A 27,077-nucleotide genomic window follows, 5' to 3' on the forward strand; every position below is an offset into this window, starting at 1 on the left:
TCGTTTAACTCGGACTTTTATTTCATTTAAAATAATTCATACAAATGCATACAGTCACAAACATTTCTTTTTGGATTCTGTTTAACAAAAAATATTCATATCTCATAGTATATATAGTATGTATATTGCTAGCCTACCACTTTACCAGGAAGGAATCTATGTAGGCGATGGAGAGCTGCAATGATCCCGGCATCCTCGAAAAACACGAAACAATCAAGTCGCACACAAACAGGCAAGCATTACGCCAGCTTAGCACAAGACAAAGACATTTTTTTCCTTTTTGTTCAAAAACTGAACATTTTCTGTTTTCTTTTTAACCCTTAACACATAAAGTAATACATGCTCCGAAAATAAAAATAAAACATACTGTGTGTAGTTCTTTAAGTACTGCACTGAATTTAGACTACAAAAGACAAATGGGTACAAAAAACAATGCACTATGTGGTTTAATTTAAAAGGAAGGTGGGGGGGGGGGGTAAATTTTCCTGAGAGGGTGTGCAAATCCCGCCTCTTTTGGTGCTTTTAAAATCAAAGGAGTGAAACGAATAAGCTTTTTGTTATCGTATCGTATCGTATCGTAATCAGGTGGTAAAATGCCTGCCTTAATGACGTTTCTATTTTTTTTTTCTTGTCTACAAACCATTGATCATGTCCTTAAAACTGTACACAAACAGGTAACATTCATGTAATAGCTACTGTTGTTTTAACAATGAAACCCATTAGACGGACAAAATAACAGATAAAAGATCGCCCACTGCACTTGGACAGACTACAATCTAAAACAGCAGGGTTTTGCATCAGGGAGAAGTTTCAAATCCACAAGACTTTCTCTTTTTTTGTTGTTGTTTTTTTTCCCACTGGTTACTTCAAAGAGCGCAGTCCTCTACCTTCAGTCAAGCGTTGGCTTCTTCAGAGTCGTGGGTGTTTTTAGTGGCTGGTTTTGGTGTCCGCTCCTCTTCTTTGGGGTAAAGAAGGACCAGGAGAGTTCTATAGTGGTACGGAGAGCTTTTAAAGAGGGGGCTACAACTGTTCGTTGGGGTGCTGCTCTCTATCGGGTTCGGCTTTGCCGGTTTGGCCGGGTGACGGGGCGTGCGAAGGGTGGGCCGCGGTGGGGAGGCTGTGGGTGATGGGTACGGTGCTTGGCATGATGCCCTCCACTGGAGGAGGCAGACCCCCTGAAGCTAGGCTCACGACGCTTGGGGGGTACCTGAGGAAGAGGAATAATATTAAACAGCAGTGTCAGCAACACCTGGAACAGTCTCTGTTGAACTAAAATCTTACTGCATTATGGTGGATTAAAAAATGGATGGTTAAGTCCACCTCTACAATCTGATTGGATGAGCCACATTTAAATGTAACACCACACGTATGATGTGATGCATCGTATTGTACAATCTCCATTAAAAAAGTTTGGGGTCAGCATATATATTTTTTTTTTGAGAAATTAATACTTTTATTCAGCAAGGATGCATTAATTGATCGACAGTCACAGTATAGACATATTGAATGTTATAAAAAATACCATTTAATTCATATAAATGCTTTTGAAATTCCTTTTTATTAAAGAATCCTGAAAATCAGCTTTGCCATCACAGGAATACATTGTATTTTAAAACATATTAAAAAGAGAAGTTATTTATTAACTGTAAGTTTAATACGTCACAATTGAAATGCTTTTATAGTGTTTTTGATTAAATAAATGCAGCCTTGGTGAGCACCAGACTTCTTTCAAAAACATTTATAATTTTATAAATTAACATCATAAAGTTAAGCTAATGAACTATCAAGTAACTACATTACTTAACCTTACTATATTATTAAAAAATCTTTTATTGTAAATACATTTTTATTGAAAATGAATATTTTATAATATTGCTAATATATAAAAGCAGTAAGCAGCATGATGCTGTATGGTGTATTGAAATTAAAATTTCAATAGTGACTATACACAGTTTAATCCAGTTATCTAGTCAGTTCTTTTCAATAAATCAGTCGAAAAGATTCACATATCGAATCATTCATTAGTGAATCAGTCTTAATCAAAACTATTTCAAAAAATCTTATCCAGCAATCATAAACAACTGAAAAGGTCACAGAAATGGATGTCAAAAAAAAATCCATTACATGCCCTGTGTCAGTTTCAATAAATCTGTTTTCAGTTGTTGTTGTTTTTTTAAATCATAAAATATGTGCATATGAGCAATTCTGTCTCATTTCATTTGCAGTCATTAAATCTTATATAAAGTACATATCATGATTAACACTGGCTACTGTCCACTCTGCTCTCTAGATGTCGTAATGGGCAATGAACCCATATCAGTCAATCATTCATTATTTTCCTCATACACGTGACATGGGTGTTTCAGAGGTGGTTACAAGTGACATCACTGAAGATTTTCTAAAAACATGCAGCAAGACTGAGAGATCCAAAGTACTGATTATAAGCAGAGTAAAAGCAATCTTGCATGGCCATCTGTGGATTATTCTTTCAGCAGAAGTCCTGGTAAAAATGGCTGTGCACATACAAAACAGCAGCACCACCTGTATCCAACATTCATTTACGATACATGAGTTATTCAGTAGTGTGCTGCACCTGTAGGCTCCGTTGAGTTCTGGATGAACAACAGTCGGGTCCATGCCGGCCCAGTGCGTGGTCTGTGTGAGGAAGTCTTTGTTGACGCAGTTCTTCAGGCTGTCTGGAATGCGCCCTGGAGGAGGAAAACAGCTTCATTACAGGATAACCCTGAGTCATTGATCACAGCACATCAAGCCTGCGGAGCTGCAATCAAAGAACAAGGTTTTCACTCAACTGCGCTCTCAAATCATTTGACAAATGGCAGCTCTGAGGCAGTCAAGTGTGGCGACGTACCGGTGATAGCACGACGGATCTCCCGCGCCGCCTCCTCACGCATCTCAATGGAGGCCTGCTCGCTGTACCACGCCGCGTGAGGGGTGCAGATCAGGTTGGGTGCGTCTTTGAGAGGACCTTGGCTGAAACTGAAGTCATATTCACTCAATGAGCGTGAAAAACTAAAATAAGCTGAAGCATAGGAAATAAACTCAAATGAAACTAACTAAAACTGATCAAAGCAAAAAATAAAACATAAATAATAATAATAATAAATCAAAGAAATATATAATACAAATAACTGTAAACTTTTTTAATTATAAAATTATAACAACCAATTAAAATAAATTATAAAAACTGAAAAAAAAAATATATATACAGAAAATATCAATAAAATCTATCATAGTATATACATGCTAAAATAATAATAACTATATTATCCTAAAAATTCAGCTTTGCATCACAGAAATAAATGATAATTTAAAGTATAATTAATTTTAAAAACAATTATTTTAAATTGTAATAATATATCACAATATTACATCTTTTTCTGTATTTTTGATCAAATAAATGCAGGCTTGATGAGCAGAAGAAACTTCTTTCAAAAACATTAAAAATAGTAATGTTTCCAAACTTTTGGTCTGTACTGTATATATATATATATATATATATATACACTACAATAATAAAATAACACTGGCTTTCACAACTGGTATGAAAGCAATTTAACATAATTTACGAAAGTGCACCACTATTTATGCTGCTTTTCTCCTTTGAAACTGCCTTCAGGAAACAGCTCGCATTCGTTGCATCCCTTGTAATGCATTTGTAGCAAACAGACGCATATTTTGTGGGGTTTGTAGCCAAATAACAAGGCGAAAAATACTCGTAGAGGCAGAGTGGAATAGAAACAAAGTTTGGAGCAAGGCATCCATCCAAATGTCAAAACACCACGATTCTTCAACATCAAATGTTGTTGTTGTTCACCTGAAGGGCTCGGTCTCATGGACGTCCAGGGCTGCTCCTCGTATCCTGCCCTCTTTCAGAGCCTGGGCCAGAGCTTTCTCATCCACCAGACCGCCACGCGCCGTGTTCACCAGGAAAGCCCCCTGACGCATCTGCGGTCAACACACAGTAATGATCACACAGCAATGTGGCAGCAGCTCACGTACGCTCTGGCGCTTGTGACTGTAGGCTGTAGACGACACCTGTTTGATGGTGAAGTCGTTGATCAGATGGTGGTTGTGCTCGTTGAGGCTGCAGTGTAAGGTGACGCAGTCGCTGTGGAAGAGCAGGTCCTGTAGGGTGTTGACTCTCTGCAGTCCCAGGGCTCGCTCCGTCCCGTCAGACAGGTACGGGTCGTAGAAGATCACGTTGAAGCCGAATGCTTTGGCCCTCAGTGCCACCGCCTGTCCAACACGCCCTGAGAGCAGACAAAAACCATCAGTAAAAGAAATGCATAAATTAATGGTGTATTAAATTAGTTCAGTATAAACCCTGTCAATACAATAATGCCTGTTACAAAACAAGTTTCATTAAAATGGTGTGTAGTTGAGTTTCTTTTCTTACAGTCTGACAAAAAAAAAGCAGAAGAGAAGAGAAAGATAAAACAGAAGAAAACTATTTAAAATGCATCGGGATTGTATTTCAGGAAGAAGTGAAATGTGTGCAGTATTCGATTGAGCTTATTTTATGCATTATATCTACTGTTTAAAAGTTTGGTTTACATTTACATTTATTCATTTAGCTGACGCTTTTATCCAAAGCGACTTACAATTGCTATATATGTCAGAGGTCGCACGCCTCTGGAGCAACTAAGGGTTAAGTGTCTTGCTCAGGGACGCATTGGTGTCTCACAGTGGATTCGAACCCGGGTATCTCACACCAAAGGCTGGTTTAAGATATTATTTTTTGAAAGAAGACTCTTAAGCTCATGAAGACTGCATTTATTTCTTATTTTAAATATACAGTAAAAAGAGTAATATTGTTAACTATTATTAAGATTTTAAATGTTTTCTATTTGAATACATTTTAAAATTGTAATTTATTCCTGTGATTCAGAACTGAACCTCAGTTTTTAGCGTCACATGATCCTTCAGAATTATTATCAGTGTTGAAATTATTATAATTTTTTTATAACTAGTTTTGCTAGTTTAGATTTTTATTTACTCAGAATTGTCAGAATTGTTTGACATTCAATAATGGATATATCAACATATACATATATATATATATATATATATATATATATATATATATATATATATATATATATATATATATATATATATATATATACACATAGATAGATAGATAGGTGGATAGATAAAATTTTTCATACTGATCCTAAACTATATAAATAAATAAATAAATAAATAAACACACACACACACACACACACTCACAGACAAAACGTTATTTTGTAGTGAGCCACTGGCAGGCGGGAAAAAAAAAGCACTGAAATGAGGAACTGTATACTTCACTCTTTTTTTCTCGGTGAAATAATTACTTTTGGTTGGACAGAAACGCAGATCACGGTCTACACACATTACAAACTGTTTCCTCTCTGTTATCTTCAAAGCCACTGGTGTCTCCATAATTAGGATTTTTTTTTATTCTGCCTGCACCAGTGTATTCAGATTTACTCATCCCTAAACAGCACATAAAAACAAAACAAACAGCAGCTGGTTCCTTCATATCTCGTTCAGAGGATCTCTTTCTGTCTCAGTCGGCGGTTCTTAGCCAGAATACACAGGGAAGTGGATCAGACTTCATGTCGAGAGTCTAAAGTCTGGCTATGTGAGACCACACACCTAGACCAATGATCCCCAGCGTCTCCCCTCTGATCCGGGCCGCCCCAGACGCCACCTCTCGGATCTGCTCCACGCTCTGGACCCGCGTGCCCTCCCGGAGAGCCTGGTGCAGCCAGGTGGTGCGTCGGTACAGGTTTAGGATGTGACACATGGTGGAGTCTGCCGTCTCCTCGACTGAAGCTGCGGGCATGTTGCAGACTGCTATTCCTGCGGACGAGGAAGGGTTACGGTCAAACACACACTGTTGTGCAACATGTGGGATGTAATGGAAAATCTTCTTAACTATTACCTAAGTCTCCGGCAGACTTTATGTCGATATTATCAAAGCCGCTCCCAATGCGGACTATTATACGAAGTGCTTTGAACTTTTCCAGGTCCTCCCTCATCAGGGTGATGGTGTGGTACATGAGAGCACCCACTGCTTCATTTAAAACCTGAGAGAGGGGACACAAACTACAGTCAGTCTATGAGAAGGAAACAGCTCTCAAACTGAGGGGCGAGTCGAAATGATTTCAATCCTAACTAATCCTAAATACAGTGAGTGAACCTCGGGAGCCCTGCACATGCCATATATTTATTGTGTCTCATAACTTATTCATTTGTTCCCTTGTTTTAGTAAATCAAATCCATGTTATATGAATTTATTCCCTGTTTTCGATTGATTAATTAAAACGAGAGAAGAAATTAGTACAACATGCCCACAATTTATTGAACGATGGAACTAATTCTTCAATTGTGGCAACAATGTAACTAAAATGAGAAAACAAATTAATATGTCATGGAAAGGAACAATTGCTGGGGGAAAGTTACTTTTAAAAGTAATACGTTACAAAATTGCGTTACGCCATAAAAAATAACTAGTTATTTTTAATTAATGTTTTTAAACAACTTTAAGTAATGCAAAAGAAAGAAGGTCTTGCGTTACATTTACATTAGTTTTTCTCGGCTGGACTGGGCTTGCTCGTTTGTTTTTAATATAAAAAAGTTCTTATTTTAGGAAATGCACATCTGTACAGTAGAATTTTCCAGCTGTGCTGTCAATCTGGATCGCATGAAGAATACGATGCAGGAGAAGAAAGTTCAACACTCTTCAGCAATAAGATAAATAAAAAACAAACAAACACAAAAATGTATGTTGATCTAAAAAAAAAGTTAACAGCTTAAGTAATTTGTGGATTAATGCGTATTAGAGATGTGAACCATTTAAAACGATTCAGTTCCATTTGGTTCAAAAAGATCCGGTTACATCGAATGATTGGTTCACGAACCGGATATCACAAACTGCTTTGTTTTGAACTGTCTTACAACAGACACGGAAGAGAAGACAATGCTGAATAAAGTCGTCGTTTTTGCTATTTTTGGACCAAAATGTATTTTCGATGCATCAAAAAATTCTAACTGACCCTCTGATGTCACATGGACTACTTTGATGATGTTTTTTTTACCTTTCTGGACATGGACAGTATACCTTACACACAGCTTCAATGGAGGGACTGAGAGCTCTCGGACTAAATCTAAAATATCTTAAACTGTGTTCCGAAGATAAATGGAGTTCTTATGAGTTTGGAACGACATGAGGGTGAGTTATTAATGACATAATTATGATTTTTGGGTGAACTATCCCTTTAACATATTTAATTACTGCAGGTTTGCATCATACTTTGAGTTTGCATTTCAAAGTTTTTATTCATTTTGAGGAATACGGAATTTGTTTTTGTGTACTGTAGCTTTTAAAAACATGCCTATAGTTTTTGTTTTGAGTTATTTTAGCAAACGAATCAGAGCAATGTTTCCTTAGCAAATAGCTGAAATGATTATTTAATATTTCAATGATAATAACCCTAGTAAAAAGAATGTGGGGACGTGTTTCATTCTCATGAGCTAATTATGCACTTCAGGGATCATGTTTTTACACTGCCTCAGGATTTTCTAATCAGATTAACAGAGGAAAACTCTTTAAGGGCAAAACACGAAGAGCCCCACTCACAAAGGGTTCATGATGATTAATCAGTTTACTTGAAAACACTTGACATAATCTAATAAACCATCAAGTTCTGGAATAACACACAACATAAACAGATTCATCACATTATAATAACTCTGGCTGATGATGAAAAACATCATTTGGTTTGACACCCATCAAGAAGAATCACCACATTAAGCAATCAGTGTCGTTTATGAGCTGCACCAGAATGAAACAGGGTTTTACAGCCCTTTCTTAGCAGAAAATCTTCACACCACTTTATCATCTGCTAATAATTTCTCTCCCGGACAGTCAATTGATTTTCTATCTGATCAGAGGCTCTTTTCTCTGTGTGAGGAGACTGTATAGTTTCTGTCCATTCAGTAGCAGCCAGTTAAAGCGGTGAAATAAGGAGGATCTGTGTAGGTTTTTGGAAAGGGGCAGAGAGGGAGTGCCATCTGTCTGTGCAGCCCGGGGAGTGTTCATCGAGAATCAACCTGGCAGACACCCAGAACCACACAAAACATGCCAACAGCAATCGACAAATCAGCAGCTCCGGCCACAGTAAAGGTCTGCATGAGCACGAACGCATCCCGGGGGAGCAAATATTTATATGATATGGTATAAAGCGAATTGTGTTGAGAGTGAATGATTTATGGCGGGCTGCGACGACTGGTCTTTTGTGTGAAGCCAGTTGAATGAACAGAGCAAATGAGTTCAATTTAGGTTCATGGGTAGTCTGGAAAAGATAACAGTGACTCTGCATAATACAGAGAGCAGCAAATCAACTTTCCTCTGTGAATGAACACATTATTAAACCATGCACTTGCTCTTTTTCCAGCCAGTCGTATTTGATCCACAAACACTTCACTAGGACACTAGTGCTTTTCCCACTATTGGCCAAGATGTGAATTTTTAGGGCCTAAGTCACTAGGGGTGCAGGGTTTTTTTCTTTGTTTATTTTATCCTTTAGGCTTGCCGTGATAGACGGTGCTGACAGTGATACCGGTGTTAAGCCACAACACTGGTTTCGTCAGTTGCCCACCGCAGCACCGACCCTCACCGTCGGTAATCAAAATCATTTAGTTGAGAAAAAGTACAGACACTAGTACAATTAAAATCTGAACGTGGCAGTCACATCACAGATCAGATTTAATTTATCCAGTGAGCTGATTGAAAAGAAGAGTGAGGTGAGGCTGACAAGACGACGACGGATGATTTAGTTTAGAAACAAAATGCAAAAGCACCTGTTTGGCAATATTTTGGATTTTGAAAAGCCTGTTGACTTTTTCCATTTATCCAAAGTGATTTTGAAAAAATAATAATAATAACATTAGTTTCTTATTTAATTGGTTCCCAGTGTTTACTTATTTTTACTTTATTTAAACTTTGTGTAATTTATTTCTTTTATTTGACATCAAGGTGTATGCCGTGCCTCCAAGCTTTCTTATTCGTTTTGCTAATAAACATTCTATGTTTCTTATTTATTTGGTTATAATGCATGTTCACTTATTTCCAAAGTTGTTTTGTATACCTATTTAAATTTTATATAAGTAATTTGTTATTTTATATTAGGCATAGCCTGCCCTGTAGCATGGTGGATTTTAGTTTATTTTATTAATAAAAGTTCTACTTTTTATATATACTCTAAAGTGAGTTTGACTTATTTTGTTGTTGCATTTAAGCACTTGATGCCAAATTGCCGCTAATAACAATGAACAATGGAATAATTAAATATATGAATTATGTTCTAATTCTAAACAACTATAAACTTCTGTTTAAGGTTAGGTTTGTAAACATTTTTTTAAAAATGTTTTTCTCTTATTCTCACCAAGCTGCATTCAATTGATCAAAATACAATTAAAAATAAAATACAAATAAAACTCAGAAAAATGACTATGATTAAAATTACTAGATGGATGGATGGATAGATAGTTATATACATTAATAATATAAATTTCATTATAAATTACATTCTAAAAATCTTTCGTTTACGGTTTATTTCTGACACATGACACTAGACTCAGATAAAGTTCATTCAAGACAAATTTCAAACATTATTCTCAAAGACTGACAAGTTCTCTCACAATGAAACATCACAACATGACAGATCAGATCCCGCTCATCTAGCTTTAACAAATGCTAAAGAAAATGATTGATCAATAGCTGCGAGCAAGTGAGACTGAAATAAATAAATCACATGAAGTGCAGTGAGACGGATGGCTGTGAGATTTCATCATGCTACCCAGTGAAATCATCTAACGAATCATTCTACTCAATTCTGGCAAAAAGCTCACAGCCTCATAAATATTACCCATTGTGCAAACTACTTTTTTAGCCTGTGAGATGAAGTGTTTTTTTTCCATGTAACAAAGCCAAGGAGGCTCTATCACGTCGAGCCAGTGGGATCTATGATGGATTTCAGAACCATACTCTAACATATAGACGGTTTCAACGGCAACAACATAAACAAACGTTACTGGGCATGCGCGTTTGGTGGACTTAACTTAACTTCCGGTAGACTGCAAATAGAATCAATAACAACAGCCAAGTCCCTCTAGAGTAGATATTTTTTGATAACAAACAAAATATGTTTGCTTTGTGGATCAGGCGGACTTAATGAAAATGCAAAGTCATTATTTGCCAGCAGGAGATGTTTTAAAGCACAGACATAAAGTGCGAGAAATAGAGGTTTCCCCAGTAACAGCTGTAAACAAAGCAGAGCTGGTAACGTTACGCTCACACGCTGCTTTATCAGGCAAATCTTCCTTCAGAAATACAGCGATATAAAAACACCTGTGCCTCGCTTTGATATTTAAACATATAAATGTAGGGAATTATTATTATTAAACGTGCAGTACATAAGGTTACTCATGTTTATTCAACGAAGCCTTTTTGAAAATCAATCAGTTTTTAATGTGGCGAGTCTCCAAAAATAAATAAATGTATGGGAAACACATCCCACAGCACAACCACCTGAGCCCAACTTCAGTTTACTCATCACCTCGCCTTTAACTGCGTTTCTAGAAGACATTGCAGCCAGACTGATATACACACAACACAGACCGGAAGTTAACTTAGGTCCAGGCGCGTGCGCCCAATAAAACCGTCTATATTAAATGATATATTAATCTGTGCGAACCAGTGATGGAAAAAAATACCACTCCGCACAGTCGTAATAAATCATGAACAGCGTTCACAATGCATTTTACTTCTGTGATGCTGTATACTCCTTAGTGAAATACTGGCAATTAAGGAGCAAGATTTGTTCGATTCATCTGGATTGGATTGGTTGAAAAAGTAGGCTGAGATATTATTGGTTTATGTTATTTTTCGCTGCCCACACAGACTTGGTTAAGCCAACAGAAACGCAAAACACTTCAAAGGTTGAGAAAGTTACATTTGAAGAAAAAGCCATTTAAACAAGAACAACATACAGTGAGTGATTAATCCAAAAGTGAAAAAGGGCAACTCTACCAAAGAGTAAGTGACGTTAAGTGCTAGATACCTTCTCGTGGATCTCCTGGGTGGACTGGGCATCACAGAAGGCCACGGTGGCCACGTCCTTCAGGATGGGCATCTCCACCGTACAGTCCCGGCCATCCAGCAGCGCCACCAGAGGACGAGGGTGCATGGGGCCATTCATTATGGGAGGCCTGATGCCTGCAGAGAGAAATCAATCACATGTGTTACCCGTCTTGATCTTGTGCTCAAGTAGGTTTAATGTGAGCACTGACTGTAAACATCACTTTGTCTGCAAATTCACTGTTATTATAAGACTCCTTCCAAATGATAAAATCCAATGCTAAGATACACACAGACATTGAATGTCTAGATTAGTTATCATGGAACGACTCGTAAAATAAAGAGACTCTTAAACACAGTCATTCTTGCCTTTTTATTGCTCAATAATAAAAATATTTTTGCATGAACACCTGTGGGGCTTCACAGTACTGTGCTTTTTTCAGCTCGTCACCATTCACTGATCTAAAGCCTCCAACATTTTCAGGTTTAAATGGCCACTTTATAGTGATAACCCAATATATGCTGGACAAGCTAACAAACTTCAAGCCAAGTTTCCACTGAAGAACAAAATATGTTGCGGCTACCATATAAAAACCACTCTCATGAATCACTGCGAATAATTCAATCGAGGCAGTTTCACTGATAATTAAATCAATCGTTTTATACGACAGCATTTTCAGTGTTTCTTGGGACTGCAGTTCGGTTACACGTGAAGTACTGAGTCTCGCCTTGGCTTCTGGTATTCACATATTTTTTTGCTTTCAGCCAATGTTTGTTGATTCATCTCAGAGCTGGTTGGGTTAAATCCCAATGGAGAGAATGAATGGGAAAAATACCTCCGGAAACTAAGACTGCTGAAAAGGTGGGCAGGACTGTTGCGCTGTATTGACATTGGCGATAAGTGCGCTGCTGGCTGAGTAGCAGAAGTTGGCGCTCTGCCTAGTGTCAGTTAAAAAAAACATCTACTAACGGACTTGTCAATGGAAAGTCCAAGTATATGTGTAAACTAGCGTTCAAAAGTTCAGTAAGAATTTGGTAATGTATCTGAAAGAAGTCTCATGTTCACTGGAGCTGCTCTTATTTGATACAAAAACAATTAAAAGCAGTAATATTGTGAAATTATTTGATGCATTTTAAATGTATTGGACCCACTTTATATTAAGTGGCCTTAACTACTATGTACTTACATTTTAATTAATAATTTATTACAATGTACTTATTGTGTACATACATGTTTTTACATTGCACTTATATTTTAAAAAAACGACATGTAATTACATCTGTATTTAATTTCTGTAATTACATTTATAATTACACAGTTGACCCATACTTTACACCTTAACCCACCCTTAAACTTACCCATACCTCCAACCCTCTCCCTAACCTTACCCCTATCCCACCTCAATAGCAGCAAAAGTGTTTTACAATACAATATGAACACAATAAGTACATTGTACTTATTTTTTATGTAAGTACATGGTAGTTAAGGCCACCTAATATAAAGTGGGACCAATGTATTTTATTCCTGTGATCAAAGCTGAATTTTCTGCATCATTCCTCCAGTCTTCAGTGTCACATGATCCTTCAGAAATCATTCTAACTTGCTGATTTACTGCTCAAAAACGTTTTACTATCAATTATTTACTCTTCAAGAACTGTGATTTTATATCACATATATATTTGTGATTTATTATTATTATATATATATATATATATATATATATATATATATATATATATATATATATATATATATATATTAGGGGTGTAACGGTTCACAAAATTCACGGTTCGGTTCGGTTCAATACACTGATGTCACGGTTCGGTTCGGTACGGTTCGGTACGTTTTAGATACAGCAAAAAGAAAAAATTGACAGATAAATTTCCTTGATTTTTTTAAAAATGTTTTATTTATTAAAACTAACAAAGTATGTGTTTTTTTACATTGAACAATGATGGAGCTATTCTTTACCCATCTTCTATGGTGTTTTCTTAGCAGCATACTGTATAAAACAAAAATAGCTCCTTATAAAAATTTTTTTAAAAATTAAATGTAATATTGTTGTAGTGGTTATGAACAAATACAAAGATGTAACTCTTTTTATATGGAACTCTATAACTCTTTATATTTAGTGTGTTTTTACTCAATTGGTTCTCTATTTGGGCTTATGTTTTTTGGAACAAAGCAGGAATTACGGTCTGTCTGAAATGGGCTCGTGAAGGAATATTGTAATGGGGCTCAATTACATTAAGCATGTTCTTAAAACCTGCGTTTTCCACTACAGAGTAAGGTCTCATATCCGCGGCTATAACGTAAATGCACCATTCGCTGCGGTGATGTCCGTATACGGAGCCCGGGACGTCACCTGTAGGAGAAAAAAAAGCAATCCGTGGCGACGGTTTTGCAATCCGTCCCCTCAGTTTATAAACCGTACTCACGAATTCATAAACTGTTCACTCGATTTAACAAATCGTGCCCACGGATTAACAAACCGTGCCCACGAATTTCCAATCCGTGCACTTAGATTTTGTAAACCGTACCCTCGGTTTTTGAATCCGTACTCACGAATTCATAATCCGTGCGCACGCTTTCGCAATCCGTTCCCTCGGATTTGTAAACCGTACTCACGGATTCATGCAGCAAACTCCTACGTGTTAACATACAGTTTTATTGAATATTATTATGTGGAATAGGTTTACAGCAAAGTGTCTTAAGTGATTCTCTATCAAGTGTAGTACGAGGTGGAATACAAAGATTTAATAAGAAAGATTCGCATTAAAATCTTGTTCAATTGCTGATAATCTATAATAGCACTTGATTATTATTGTGCAATAAACCTGGCATTGTGACTGACTCTGGAGTAATTTTTTCCTCTTTTGTAAGTTATTTTGGATAAAAGATTCTTATGCATAACCTGTTTAATAATATATAATAATGATACAAATAAAAATAAAGTTATTTTTTATAATTTTAATTTGTAGGCTAAATAAATGAGTACAAGACAGTAAAAATATTTGTCATAAAATAATTTGTGAATTGCTTTATTTTTAAATAACCTTTGGACAGTTTTGGAAATGCTTGTGTACAATTCTTTCTTAACATGAAGACTTATTTTTGTGATTTTATAATACTAAGCTCCACCCACCTCACCCCACCTGCCGGAGTTAGATGCATGTTTCACTGTTAAGTGTAAAATGCGTGTCAGTTTTCAAATCCGAGGGAACGGATTGCGAAAGCGTGCGCACGGATTATGAATTCGTGGGTACGGATTCAAAAACCGAGGGTACGGTTTACACAATCTAAACGTACGGACTGGGAATTCGTGGGCACGGTTTGTTAATCCTGGGTACGATTTGTTAAACCGAGTGAACAGTTTATTAATTCATGAGCACGGTTTATAAACTGAGGGGACGGATTGCAAAACCGTCGCCACGGATTGATGTTTTTTCTCTCCTACAGGTGACGTGCGGGGCTCCGTACCGAGCCTTCAGCGTGTACTGAGTGAGCGAGCGCCTGACTGAGTAGCCTGACATAAACATATAAGTTGGTGTTTTTTTTTTCTTCGGGGGTGTCAGGGGCATTGCCTGTTACGTCGTTTGGGTTATTGGGCTACCTTGTTGAACGCATAACATTATATTTCACACACCTTTTTTATTTTCCAAATTTAATTAATTAGTCCAACGAACCGTTCGGTACATAATGCGTACCGCGTACCGAACCGAAAGCCTCGTACCGAACGGTTCAATACGAATACGCGTATCGTTACACCCCTAATATATATATATATATATATATGTGTGTGTGTGTGTGTGTGTGTGTATAGCATACACACACACGTATATGTGTGTGCATTTTATTTTATTTTTAACAGTATAGAGAGACATCTAAACACCCCTTAAATAAATAAAACTAAATCAGCATATTTCAAATGCTAAATATTTAGCTACTTGTTAATGATGTAGTAACAGAAGTACAATATGTGCACCTGTGACCTCTCCCAATTTGACCATATCCAGCCTGGCAAGTGCAGACATGGTGTAATCATGCCCATAAGACACAGACACACCACCTCTATCAGCACCACCCACTCCTGCTCTCAGGATAGTCTTTCACACTCTTACACACACACACACAATGCTCACGTTTATGCACAAACAAGAGCCCTTTACCTCTGTGAAGAGATCCCTGGCTTTCAGGCATCCGTTCCCACACAGAACCAGCTGTTTTCTCCATTTGTGATAGAGGTGAGCTTTTACAACCGTAAATTATGTGTTAGTGACATCTAAACCATCCCAGCAGGATCCGGTTATCTGGTAACAGCCACTGTTGACTTCTTTCTTTTTCTGATTAGGACAAAACTCCAAAAACATGCAAAAGATGCATCCAAGCACACAGCTCTGGGATCAAATGCTCCGATCAAGAAAAAGCACTATTTCACTCATACAAACGATCGCTGACTCTCTCTGTCTTTGTCATGTAAGATCACAGCTAGGTAAATCAAGAAGCCTGTGCTGGAAGAAACACATGGTAGTTTCTCACACCAATCCCTCGGGGCTCTTTCCATATTGCCCTGCCCCGAGGGTGAGCTGGATCTGTTTGAATTAGCTAGTTCATATTAGCAACATAACCATCAGGGTCAGTCACACGAGACCTCGACTGCCCACGGGCGATAATTCAAGCTGACATCCCCCCTTTGTTGTCTTCTGGTGAAAATGAAAGCCAAAATCAAATTCCAGCCACACGTTCACCGTGCCAAAAGAACAAAACCTGTTTTTAATGACACGTTTTGCTCCTCACAAACTGAGCTGAGGTGAATCTTGTGTTTGTTTTTTGCCCGAAGCCAATGCATTGTACTCCACCCACTTTTCCTGGAAATGTGCATTTGGGATTCTTCAAAAAAAAGAAATCACTTGAATATCGTAAAGGCACTTATATGTGTTTTCACTTTGACTAGTCAATATCCTCCTAAACATATAAGTTATGACAATAAAAAATTACTTTGTGTCCATCTGATCAGAAAGATCTTAAACCATATCAAATATATAAACGAATCTCAATACATGTTTATTTTAAGACTAAATAGTGGCCCATTATCTGAATGCTACAACTATTTCCATCATATCCTGAAAATCCCTATACTCTTCCTACGGCTAAGAAATCCTGCTTTTGGACTCTTCTAGAACGAGATTTTCCTTCGAAAGACACAGAAATGAGAAAGTAAGTCGAGGCCGGAACTGGAAGCCACATTTCCACTGTACAATGTGTGTGTGTGTGTGTGTGTGTGTGAGAGAGAGAGAGAGAGAGAGAGTCATGTCCTTGCCAACCCCTCAGATTTTCCAGAGGGTAAAGTGTGTGTGTTTTATCTTTCCAGCTTGGAAAGATCAATGCAGTTAATAAAGCAAGCCATCAGAGGTCCGGACGAATGTTGTCTTCGCACGGGAAAGAGAAAGCAGAAAGCAAGCAATTGTGTGTGGATGAATGGTTCAGATGAAAGATAATAGGAAAGAGGGAAAAGAGGAGCAGAGGAAGAGGGGAGGAGGAAAGGAAGAGGGGGAGGGGAAGCCAGAACACTGTACGACAGCCGAACGAACGCTCAAATATCTGCAGATATCCGTACAAGACTTTCACCTGTGGCCCCATGCAGAAGGAAAGGGAAACGTTTACCTAATGGCAAGCCTTTGTTCAGCAAATGTGAGCTTCCCATCTCTTAGGATCCGCCGGAAAAACAAGCGGTTCTCCTCAGCAAGGCATTCACCAAAATCCTCAGCATATGGCGGCTACTTCAATTTTCTTATTCCTTCTTTTCTGTGAGTAGCTAGCTTAAGCACACACACGCGCTCGCGCTCACACTCCCACCCCTCCTTGTCTTTCTCTTTCTCTCTAGCTCCCTCTCTCTCTTTCTCTCTCTCCCCCCACTCTCTCACTTTCTATTTCGACTCTCACACTTGGACAAACACGCATGCACACACAGAATGCAAGTGTCACTGCATTTATGGGAGTGGGAGAGCGAGAGAGAGAGAGAGAGAGAGAGAGAGAGAGAGAAACGAGTGCTAGGTGGCTACAAGAAAGACTGAAGAGGAATGGGGTGGAGCCTGTGCTCTCACAAAATTGATCTTTTGTCTCCTTAGAGGGGGCAAGAAAGAAAAAAGAGCATGGAAAATTGTGAAAGCAAAACTAGATCAGAGGACGGAAATCTGGCTGTGTAATTTATCTATTTCTCAAATTTGATGTCAGTCTTTTACAAAGGAAAGAAAAGTGCAAATAAAACGATTAAAACTATTGAGTAACATTCAAAGATTTTTTTTTTTACTGTAGATGAACGCTCGTGCTGAGGGAGAGTTAATTAAACGCCTCCGACGGTGATGCTTCTGGGTTATTTAGCTCTCAGAAAACCAATTACTGAATCCTACAGCCTCATGGGAGGCTCAGAGACGTCTCCAAAAATAAGAAGGTACAAATTAAGCACGAACAGGGTTCGGGGCCGCTCACACGGGCCTCGCTTTGTTCAGAACAGCAGACAAAACATTTTAAAAGTAGATTCAAAATCAATTCAATCTGAAACCTCTTTTCTCACATTTCCAAAGGTCATTTTGGCCTGTTTCCTTAAAGAGTCATTTGCCTTCAGTGGTAGAACAGGCAAATTCGGCTGATTCATCCGATAAATGCACGAATCAAAAGCATGCATTAACACATAAATCATGATCCAATCTTCTGCAAATGTGCTGACATACAATTTGTCAAATGGTGTTATGACATTGATACAGCTTATACCATTTACATGCTGCTGATTACCACAAACCTCAGTACGTAAAAAAAATTCCTTTACAACAATGACCTTGATATGAACGTCTAGACATTTTGGAGGCTTAATAGCAGAAATGAAATTAGATATATATAGCAATAAATAACAGACAAGGACAGTAAGCAATTATTGCACAATAGTCTCATCTTACAAGCAACATGCTTGATAGGAGTGGGCGCATTGACTCTATCATGATAGTTATTTACTGGAAATTCAATCCCAAAATGAGCCAGTGGCATAACGTAGCAATAACTATGTTAAAAATATTCATATTTTAGATATTCATAATAATACTGAATGATTATTTTAGCATCAGTGCAAAAACAAAATTGATTATAACACTTTAGTCAACCCCAAAACAGTAACACATTATAAATATGACTAAATGTGTGGTGTTGGAGGCTGTTGTAAATAAATGTGCAGATGTGATGCTGCGACCACTCATCTGCTGAAAGCAACGTGGAGCTGCTCGGCAACTGTCTCCAACCATTACATCATCATTACTCTGGAAATGTGTGGCACAGCTCCTCAATACTACACCACTCCCTTTCAAATCAACAAAGCTGTTTACACTGGAAGCAGCCACCTGCTTTTGTAGAGTAGTTTAATTATTAATTAATTACAGCACACACAACAGCAGTATAAACTGTACAAATCAATCTCTACTGGTTTTCACAGTATATACAACCACATAGCGGATATAGTTCCAAACAGTTTTATTTGAACATTTATCCTAGAGAAATGTGCACTACAAGTGGATTATTTCATGAAAAGGTTTGTTTTTGATTGTATGAAACTCAAAATTATTTTCTGTGGCAATTACAGTTGCTGTCAATCAACCCAATCAATTACTTTATATTGTCTTGTATGTTCTGAAGCTATATAGTTCACCCATAAATAAAGAAATAAATAGTCGATTTTAAAATATATCCATATAAATATCCATAATTCACTCACTCTCAAGTTGTTCCAAACCTGTCCACGTTTAGAAAAGAAAATATTTGTAACTGTTGGCAGTAGCCATTTACTTCTGTAGTATGGAAGTCAATGGCTAGCACCATTTATTTGGTTATCCAAAATCTTCAGGTTTTTTTTTTTTTTTTGTTAACTATTGCCTTAACCTACAATTGATTCAATTTATTATTATTTTGTAATTATTTTAAAATGGACTCAAAGTCGGCAAACTCATTGAAGTGATACTCTACCTCAAAATGAGGTTCCAAACCCGTAAAGCTTTGTTTGTTTGTTTTTTAAAACAATTTAAGATATTTTGGATGAAAACCGGGAGGCTTGTGACTATCCCATAAACTGGCAAGTAAATTACACTGTCAAGGTCCAGGAAAGTATGAAAGACAATGTCAGAATAGTCCATCTGCCATCAGTGATACAACCATAAGGTTATGAAGCGACGAGAATACTTTTTGTAAATGAAGAAAACTAAAATAACGACTTTATTTAACATTTCGTCTCCTCTGTTTAACCATTTTGGAGAATATGAGCTGAACGCAGGCAGTGTACGCTCTTCTGTGTCAGCTGCGCTGCACGGATGCGCTGCATGTTTTCATTCAAATCAAAGCGTAAATACAAGTAGAAAACGTATCCTTGTTCCACAGCTGACACAGAAGAGCGTACGCTGTTTGCATTCATCTCATATTCTCCAAAATGGTGCTATGTTGATGCGGAGAAACACAGAGGAGACAAATTTTTGAATAAAGTCATTATTTTTGTTTTCTTTGTGTACAAAAATTATTCTTGTAGCTTCATAATGTTACGGTTGAACCACGGATGGCAGATGGACTTTTGTGTTCCGAAGACGAACAAAACTTTTACGGGTTAGGAACGACATGGGGGTAAGTGATTAATGACAACATTCTCATTTCGGGGTGGAATAACCCTTTAATTAATAAGAAAAAATATATAGATTAAGAATTGTTTAAGAATAAAGTTGTGAGGTGTCTAAGCATTCTCAACCCTAACATAAACAAAAATTACTGTTTAAAGCCTTTTATCGTGTATTTAATGAATTGCTGAGTTTTCACAAAGCATTTGTCAGTTAACTCTCATTATATCCAAAGGCTGAAGGCTATATTCTGTATGTTGTATGACGTACTGTATACTTCATTACCGCTACTACAGTGGAGCTCCAGTGGAGAAGTCAGACGCACTGGCACTCAAGCAAAAGAGCCCCGTTCTTTGTGAATTCATTAGCGCTGGTCAGGACCTCAGGGGAGCGCTGGTTTTGGCAAGTAATGCACACAGTATGCGTCACGTATGTGATATGGTCTCATATTTCTTTTGAAAGAAAAAAATAATAAATGTTTTACTTTTATGCCTCAATTTGATAACCAGAAAAATGGGAAATGGGGAGAAAAAAAAATCATAAGGCTATTTTAAGAAAATGTATGAATAAATTAAGTTGTTTTCATGCATTTAAATAATTAGACATGCTAAAAAACAGAATTAGGTAACAGTAAAACACATGGTGAAGAAAAAATAAAACATTTCATAGGGCCCTAAACATGTAATTTTTGTTAAACTTTTAATAAATTGTTGTGAAAATGAATGTGTTATGACTTTAATTACTTAGACATGCGTCTTGATTAATAAAAATGAATTTAACCATTAAAAGGGAGTTGAGAAAAATGAAAACAGAAAAAAAAAATGTAATCCAGAAAAATGAAAACAGAAAAAAACGGAATTTGGAAAAAATAAAACGGATTTCATAAGGCCCAACTGATGTGACGTGCTGGATTCTCTAACTATTCTATTATTATTATTCATGACATTATAATGACCTCATTAATACAGAATATTTGAATAATAATAAAAAAAAGTCACACCACTGAACTTATAGAATGATATATGACAAATAGACTTATTCACACACTTTCGTATTTTGTATCATTTTTACCTGATGTTGAATTAAAAGTCCACAAACGTTATTAGTTAACTAAGTTACACTTCAGATTGCAAGAAAAACACGGGTATTTTTATTTTATTGCACATCCAAACAGTATTTCTGAAAAAAATTCTGTTTTTATGAATTTATTCAAATAAATGTAGCGTGTAACTATTTAGGAATACCATACAGGTCATGTGTTAATGAGCTGCAGTTTAGGCTTTCATTAATGCAATTAAAGTCCAATCCGATTTGTATATATTAATTCTCAATCCTTAATGATAATAAAGTTACAGACAGATTCAATAGCAAGATCAGGGATCATATATTAAATGCATGACCAGATTTCTGCAAATGCCTCACTAACGATAAAAGAAATCCTTAAACTTTTAAAGCTATTTTGGGGATTCTATTTACCTTGTCCTCTGGAAACAGAATAATGATGTACTTATCTAACGTTAGTGTGTAACAAAACATGTTAAAAAGAGTATGCCAAAAGTCTGATGTTCTACTAGGTAGATTTTTGAAGTGTGGATCCGAGCACATGCTAATGGCTAATATTACCCACAATCCACTGTGCTTTGAAGAATGATTCGGTTGAGAACTACAAAAAAGCATTAAAAAAACATGGTTAATGCGAGTGACTAGCAGTTAAGTAGAGAGGTTTAGATAAAGGAGTTTGAGTTAATGAGGTAATAATAATAATAATAATAATTTAATATTATCCATGTTATATCTCATCTGCTACTACAATGTAAACTTTTAAAACATCCATTTGTTCGTTAAGTTAAATGAATCATTACGCATAAAATATTAGCAGAGTTCTCTGCATTAAGACCCACAGCTCATAGATCAACAAGATGCTTATTTTCTCTCTGATATGGGAGGAATATAAATGAAATTAAATGTGAAGGATGTTAGCTGTGACAAGATTACTGACAGGCCAGTTTAGAGTGTAACTGTGATACAAAGCAGTCCATTAAAAACGCAACAAAATGACGTAATAGTATGCCACAAAGCTTGCCTACTCTTTACAACATTAAATCTTACTGTTCAAAACAAAACCTTTTGACTATATCGTCAATATTCAAGCAGAAACAGACCGTCTAGCTCTGTGAGGGTTGAGGACCGTACCGTCCGTCGCACTAGGGGGCAGTAATGAGCAGCCCAGCCTCACTGCCGCGTCAAGACCGAACCGAGAACAACACACACAAACGCTCCACGGCTTCCCCAAAGCAAGATGGCGGTGCACGAGACAGCAGCTCAACTCTCTATGGCCCTAAAGGTGCAAGAATACCCAACTTTAAAGGTCTGTCAAGCCTTTCCTCACCATACTCCAAACATGCAGTTGAACAGATTCAGTCGGTTTAATATAACCGTCATAACAGATCATCTGACGGCAACGATCGATCAGATGAAAAGTATGGGACTGCATTTAGACAGTTAACTGGTTAGCTATAGGGCTAGATAACTTAGCAAAACAAGTCCAACACAAACAGTTTTTACCGAGGTGCTCGCAAACTGTCGATCAGAGTTATCATCTGTAGCTTCATATATCGACGGATCTGTAAACAAGAGCAATTAGTCGAATAATATCAGTCTGATGCGTGTCACCCTCGCGTTCCGACAGTCTGGTTTTATTTGATCCCACCACAGGTTTATTAGGCGCTGTGTGATCCCACCACAGGTTTGTCCACTAGTGTAACCAGAGATCGACGATAATCATTCACGAGGCGGATAGTGACAAGAATCGTGTCGGATTTATAGCTACTTTATAATCGAGTACTGGTCAGTCGCGTATAGACGCTTGATTTCGAATTATTTTCTGAAGCTAGGATCCAGACGGGTGTCTAGATCAATGCTGGAGTAATAACCATTCTCAGTGGTGGTGACCACAGCTAGGTATGTATGTGAATTATGCATCATATTAGGATCATGTTGCATCATTATGTGTTGATCAGTGGCAACTGTTTCTAGCTCAGATGAGGGGCTTATTATTTAATGGTTGGCACACAGCACCTTTGTTCTCTGCGTCACGGATTTTTCCCGATTGATAGCGTCGATCTGGATGAATCCTCACGTGAATCGATTGGTTTTGCTGTGTGATGATGATCTGAATTCTTTGTAACCTGATTAGCTCATGCATCCCCTGTGAAATGACGCCTGTTTATGTGCACGCACACTGAATGTCAATAATATATGGGCTTCACTGCTGTGTCAAGGGCATGTTGCATCCGAGCTTGTCTTGCAGCATTGGGAATGATTTCCAGTTCCTTCTTGATCATTGCATCATGATCTAACCATATAAACTAGTCACTATATCCTTTTATGCAAAATCTTTTATGGAAAAAAAAAATCATGTAAGGCACTGGGTTTTGAAATGTTTTAAAGGGTCATAAATCATTAAAACTTACATTTATTCATACAAGCAAACAGAATACAACTTTAAAGCTATATATAATTTATATATATATATATATAAGTTTAAGTTATGTGAATAGGCATGGGTGAATGATAGTTTATCCTCTATTGCTTAATAATGAAAGAAATCAATATCTTATAGTTGGTATTAAAATTCTGATACAGTATTATTTTGTTTGGCTTAGTTGTCTAATTGTTTATGCATCAGTGTTTTTTTCAGTCATTTGCATATGTTCTGGCTCACATTGAGGACATTTCACATCTCTGCCAAATTAGGTTGCAATTTGATCATGATCTAACCATATAAACTAGTCACTATATCCTTTTATGCAAAATCTTTTATGGAAAAAAAAAATATGTAAGGCACTGGGTTTTGAAATGTTTTAGAGGGTCATAAATCATTTAAACTTACATTTATTCATACAAGCAAACAGTATACAACTTTAAAGCTATATATAATTTATATATATAAGTTTAAGTTATGTGAATAGGCATGGGTGAATGATAGTTTATCCTCTATTGCTTAATAATGAAAGAAATCAATATCTTATAATTGGTATTAAAATTCTGATACAGTATTATTTTGTTTGGCTTAGTTGTCTAATTGTTTATGCATCAGTGTTTTTTTCAGTCATTTGCATATGTTCTGGCTCACATTGAGGACATTTCACATCTCTGCCAAATTAGGTTGCAATTTGTAATCCCACACAGGTTGAAGCTGCAATAATAGCATTGACTGATGTAGGGGGTTTATCTACTCCAAAACATCTGGACATGAATAGAGCTTTGCAAATGTTGATACTACTTATCTGCCCTGGTTGCAAGGTGACAGATGGCCTGGTCAAAATAAACTGCTGGATGCTGAGAGAGAAGATTGAAGGTTTATGCACCTCTTCCACAGACGCTCCTCCGGGCCTAATGACCATGTCCAACTATGACCTTTTATCTTAAATGGACAGCTGAAAGAGCACAGTGTGCCATTATTAGAGATCTGTAACTAAATACTTACTTTACAAATGTCATACGTTATTTACTGATGCCATTTGGAAGATAAAAATTGGGGAATTTGTCAAAATTGAGTTGTTGTTTTTTTAAGAATATTTGCTTATTGGTTAAAGAAGGTTCACTGAACATTTAAATGGCTTTGTCAGAAGACATGAATAAGGACAATATGTCAAACAGAGTATATAGACACAAAAATAATAGTAATTGTAAGAAATACTACACGTACATTATAATCAATTTACTATTGAATAGAATGCAGTAGAATACAATGGCGTAACCGTAAACGGATTGAGTGTTAGAATGAGATTGAAATAGTGGCTCTTCAACTACTTTCTTCATTTTGGTATTTACTCACAGGTTCCTTATGAAACCTTGAACAAGCGCTTCCGAGCTGCTCAAAAGAATATAGACCGGGAGACCAGTCACGTGACGATGGTGGTGGCGGAGCTGGAGAAAACGCTCAGTAGCTTTCCAGTGGTGGATACTGTAGTCTCTCTCCTGGATGGGGTGGTTGAGAAGCTCAGCGCCCTCAAGAGAAAGGTATGCTGAGGCATCATGTAGAATACATTCAGATCTGCTACATTTGTACCATTTGCACTAAAGAGTGAAATGGTTTGGTATCTCATAGGCAGCTGAGTCTATCCAAGCAGAAGATGAGAGCGCCAAGTTATGTAAGCGGCGCATAGAGCACCTGAAGGAACACAGCAGTGACCAGCCAGCCAGCGTCAACGTTTGGAAGAAGAAGCGGATGGACCGCATGATGGTGGAGCACTTACTACGCTGTGGCTATTACAACACTGCAGTCAAGCTAGCCAGACAAAGCGGGATTGAGGTTCGTCCTTACTTTTCCTGTGCAGTGGGTAAGATGCTTGCTCTGTTTCTCATTATGTTTTGTTTTTGTAGGATTTGGTCAACATTGAAATGTTTCTTACTGCAAAAGAAGTTGAAGAATCTCTCGAACGCCAGGAAACGGCTACCTGTCTGGCTTGGTGCCACGATAACAAGTCTCGCTTACGGAAAATGAAAGTAAGTGGCAGGTTTTCAAATATGTACTTGTGTTTTAACTGTCATTATGGAGTCGCAATAAGTTTGTGGGAGGGCTGCACAATTAATCTAAATTAAATCACGATTAGGCAGAATCTGCGATTGTCATGAGTATCTTTCAGTGATGTACACTGTGATTTTTTGATCAGTAGTAAAGGTCCATCCAAAGGCTAAAGGATGCTCTCGCATTACTCACAGGAAATGGCTATCGCTGCAGCCGAATATACAGAAGATTTAACTGCTTTAATTGATTCAACGTCGTCTAGATGAATCTAGATACATTTGGAAATTGCGTTTTCATTTTAAAACGCTCTCCATCCACTAGCGTTTTCAAGCATTTTCCAAAAGGTTCTCATCCACACAGAAACATCAGAAAACTTTACATTTGCGTTCGGTGCATGCACAAAGCCTCAAATGCTCACTGTAGCTTATACACATGGAACAGACATGAGACGTTTTCATGCAGTTTTTCTGACAAGAAATTTTATTTACGAAAAGAACTCACCATTCACTGACCAGGTCATGCACACTCATGATTTTATGTCTTGATCTTTAACGCAACTGCCCTCATGTTTTGCCGCTAATAGTGATCGCAGTAAATTTGCTTTCACCTTTGCAGGACTGTGATATGAATAGTGTACAAAGTAACGCATCTATAGCAATAGTGTGAAAGTGCATAGCACATAACGTGCACAATACCAGTATAAACACGGATATCTATTGGTATATTATGCATCACATGACTAAACTTGCGACATTGTTTTCAAAAGCCTCCGTTTTCACAGTCCACACTACAATGCGAAAACAACGTTTTCAGATGTATCCACTTTGGAGAGCGTTAATTATTCTGTTTAAGAAGCCACATCATCTCACTGAAGGATTTATTTTAAACACTCGACTGACGTTATGAAGTGAATTTGGAGTAAAAACATCTTAAATGTGGTATTTTCAGATGGAGTAGCATTTACTACACAGAACCATAGTTCACTGAAAAGATACGCAAACAGCTGTCATTATCGCAAACGATCTTGTCGATTTCATAATCCTACGGTTATATCGTCTGCGAATTTGAACGCGATTTTGCATAGCTTGTCAGAGAACTACGGCTCTGTGTGGTAAATGCTGATCCATCTGACAGCAGGTGATGGAGATTAGATTACTGCTAATCACAATACCAGCTTTACTGACTAAATGTGCATGACAATAGCGATTAATTACATTTGATTAATTGTGCAGCCCTAGTTTGTGGTTATATTCCTTTTAGTCCATGTTTTCATTGGCTTACATTTCATTTTGTCATGTTGCCTGAAAATGATGCAGGTTTAAAGGTAAAGTTTATTCAGCTTGTTGAAATATGCCCCTGCTTCCAGAGCTGTTTGGAGTTTAGTTTAAGGATCCAGGAATTTATTGAACTCATTCGACAAAACAAACGGATGGACGCAGTAAGGTATGAGATGGTTTAGTTTTTTTCTTCATTGCTTGACATGACATGACTGCAATTCCAAGTTTCTCTAGATTACTTGAATTTATTGTTAAACAAATCATAGTTGGTGTTATTAAATCAAAATGAATGTCTTGTAGACATGCACGCAAACACTTCAGCCAAGCAGAAGGAGGGCAGTTGGACGAGGTACGGCAAGTGATGGGCATGCTGGCATTTCCCTCAGATACACACATTTCACCGTATAAGGTAAATTACATTTCTGTTTCGATATTTTCTGAAATGTACTTGCCACTCCAGGGAATTGTTTTGATA

At 37.2% G+C, this 27,077-nt stretch overlaps 2 protein-coding genes across 5 annotated transcripts in view; one reads left to right on the top strand and one right to left on the bottom strand.

Moving 5' to 3' along the window:
- LOC113069583 (C-terminal-binding protein 1) lies at window positions 1–17,191 on the bottom strand. Of its 2 annotated transcripts, none has more exons than XM_026242753.1 (9): window positions 16,815–17,191; window positions 11,133–11,287; window positions 5,951–6,095; window positions 5,662–5,868; window positions 4,057–4,271; window positions 3,836–3,966; window positions 2,870–2,997; window positions 2,594–2,708; window positions 1–1,207 (listed from the first exon to the last, which is right to left on the bottom strand). In XM_026242753.1, the coding sequence occupies exons 1-9, from the start codon at window positions 16,852–16,854 to the stop codon at window positions 1,021–1,023; spliced, it is 1,323 nt and encodes a 440-aa protein (XP_026098538.1). In that variant the 5' UTR covers window positions 16,855–17,191; the 3' UTR covers window positions 1–1,020. The 2 variants fall into 2 exon arrangements, with proteins under 2 accessions (XP_026098538.1, XP_026098537.1); XM_026242752.1 differs by lacking the exon at window positions 16,815–17,191 and adding an exon at window positions 15,320–15,935.
- Window positions 16,830–27,077, top strand: part of LOC113069585 (macrophage erythroblast attacher-like) — a 12,706-nt gene continuing 2,458 nt past the window's right edge. Inside the window, exons 1-6 of one of the 3 annotated variants that reach the window (XM_026242756.1) lie at window positions 16,830–16,957; window positions 24,635–24,817; window positions 24,906–25,109; window positions 25,181–25,303; window positions 26,692–26,768; window positions 26,903–27,011. In XM_026242756.1, coding sequence (XP_026098541.1) covers window positions 24,710–24,817; window positions 24,906–25,109; window positions 25,181–25,303; window positions 26,692–26,768; window positions 26,903–27,011 — 621 coding nt within the window. In that variant the 5' untranslated portion in view covers window positions 16,830–16,957; window positions 24,635–24,709. The other 2 variants (XM_026242755.1, XM_026242757.1) reach the window with 2 other exon arrangements.

The sequence above is a fragment of the Carassius auratus genome, unplaced genomic scaffold (genome assembly GCF_003368295.1).
Source record: "Carassius auratus strain Wakin unplaced genomic scaffold, ASM336829v1 scaf_tig00001753, whole genome shotgun sequence".
NCBI classification, from domain to species: Eukaryota; Metazoa; Chordata; class Actinopteri; order Cypriniformes; family Cyprinidae; genus Carassius; species Carassius auratus.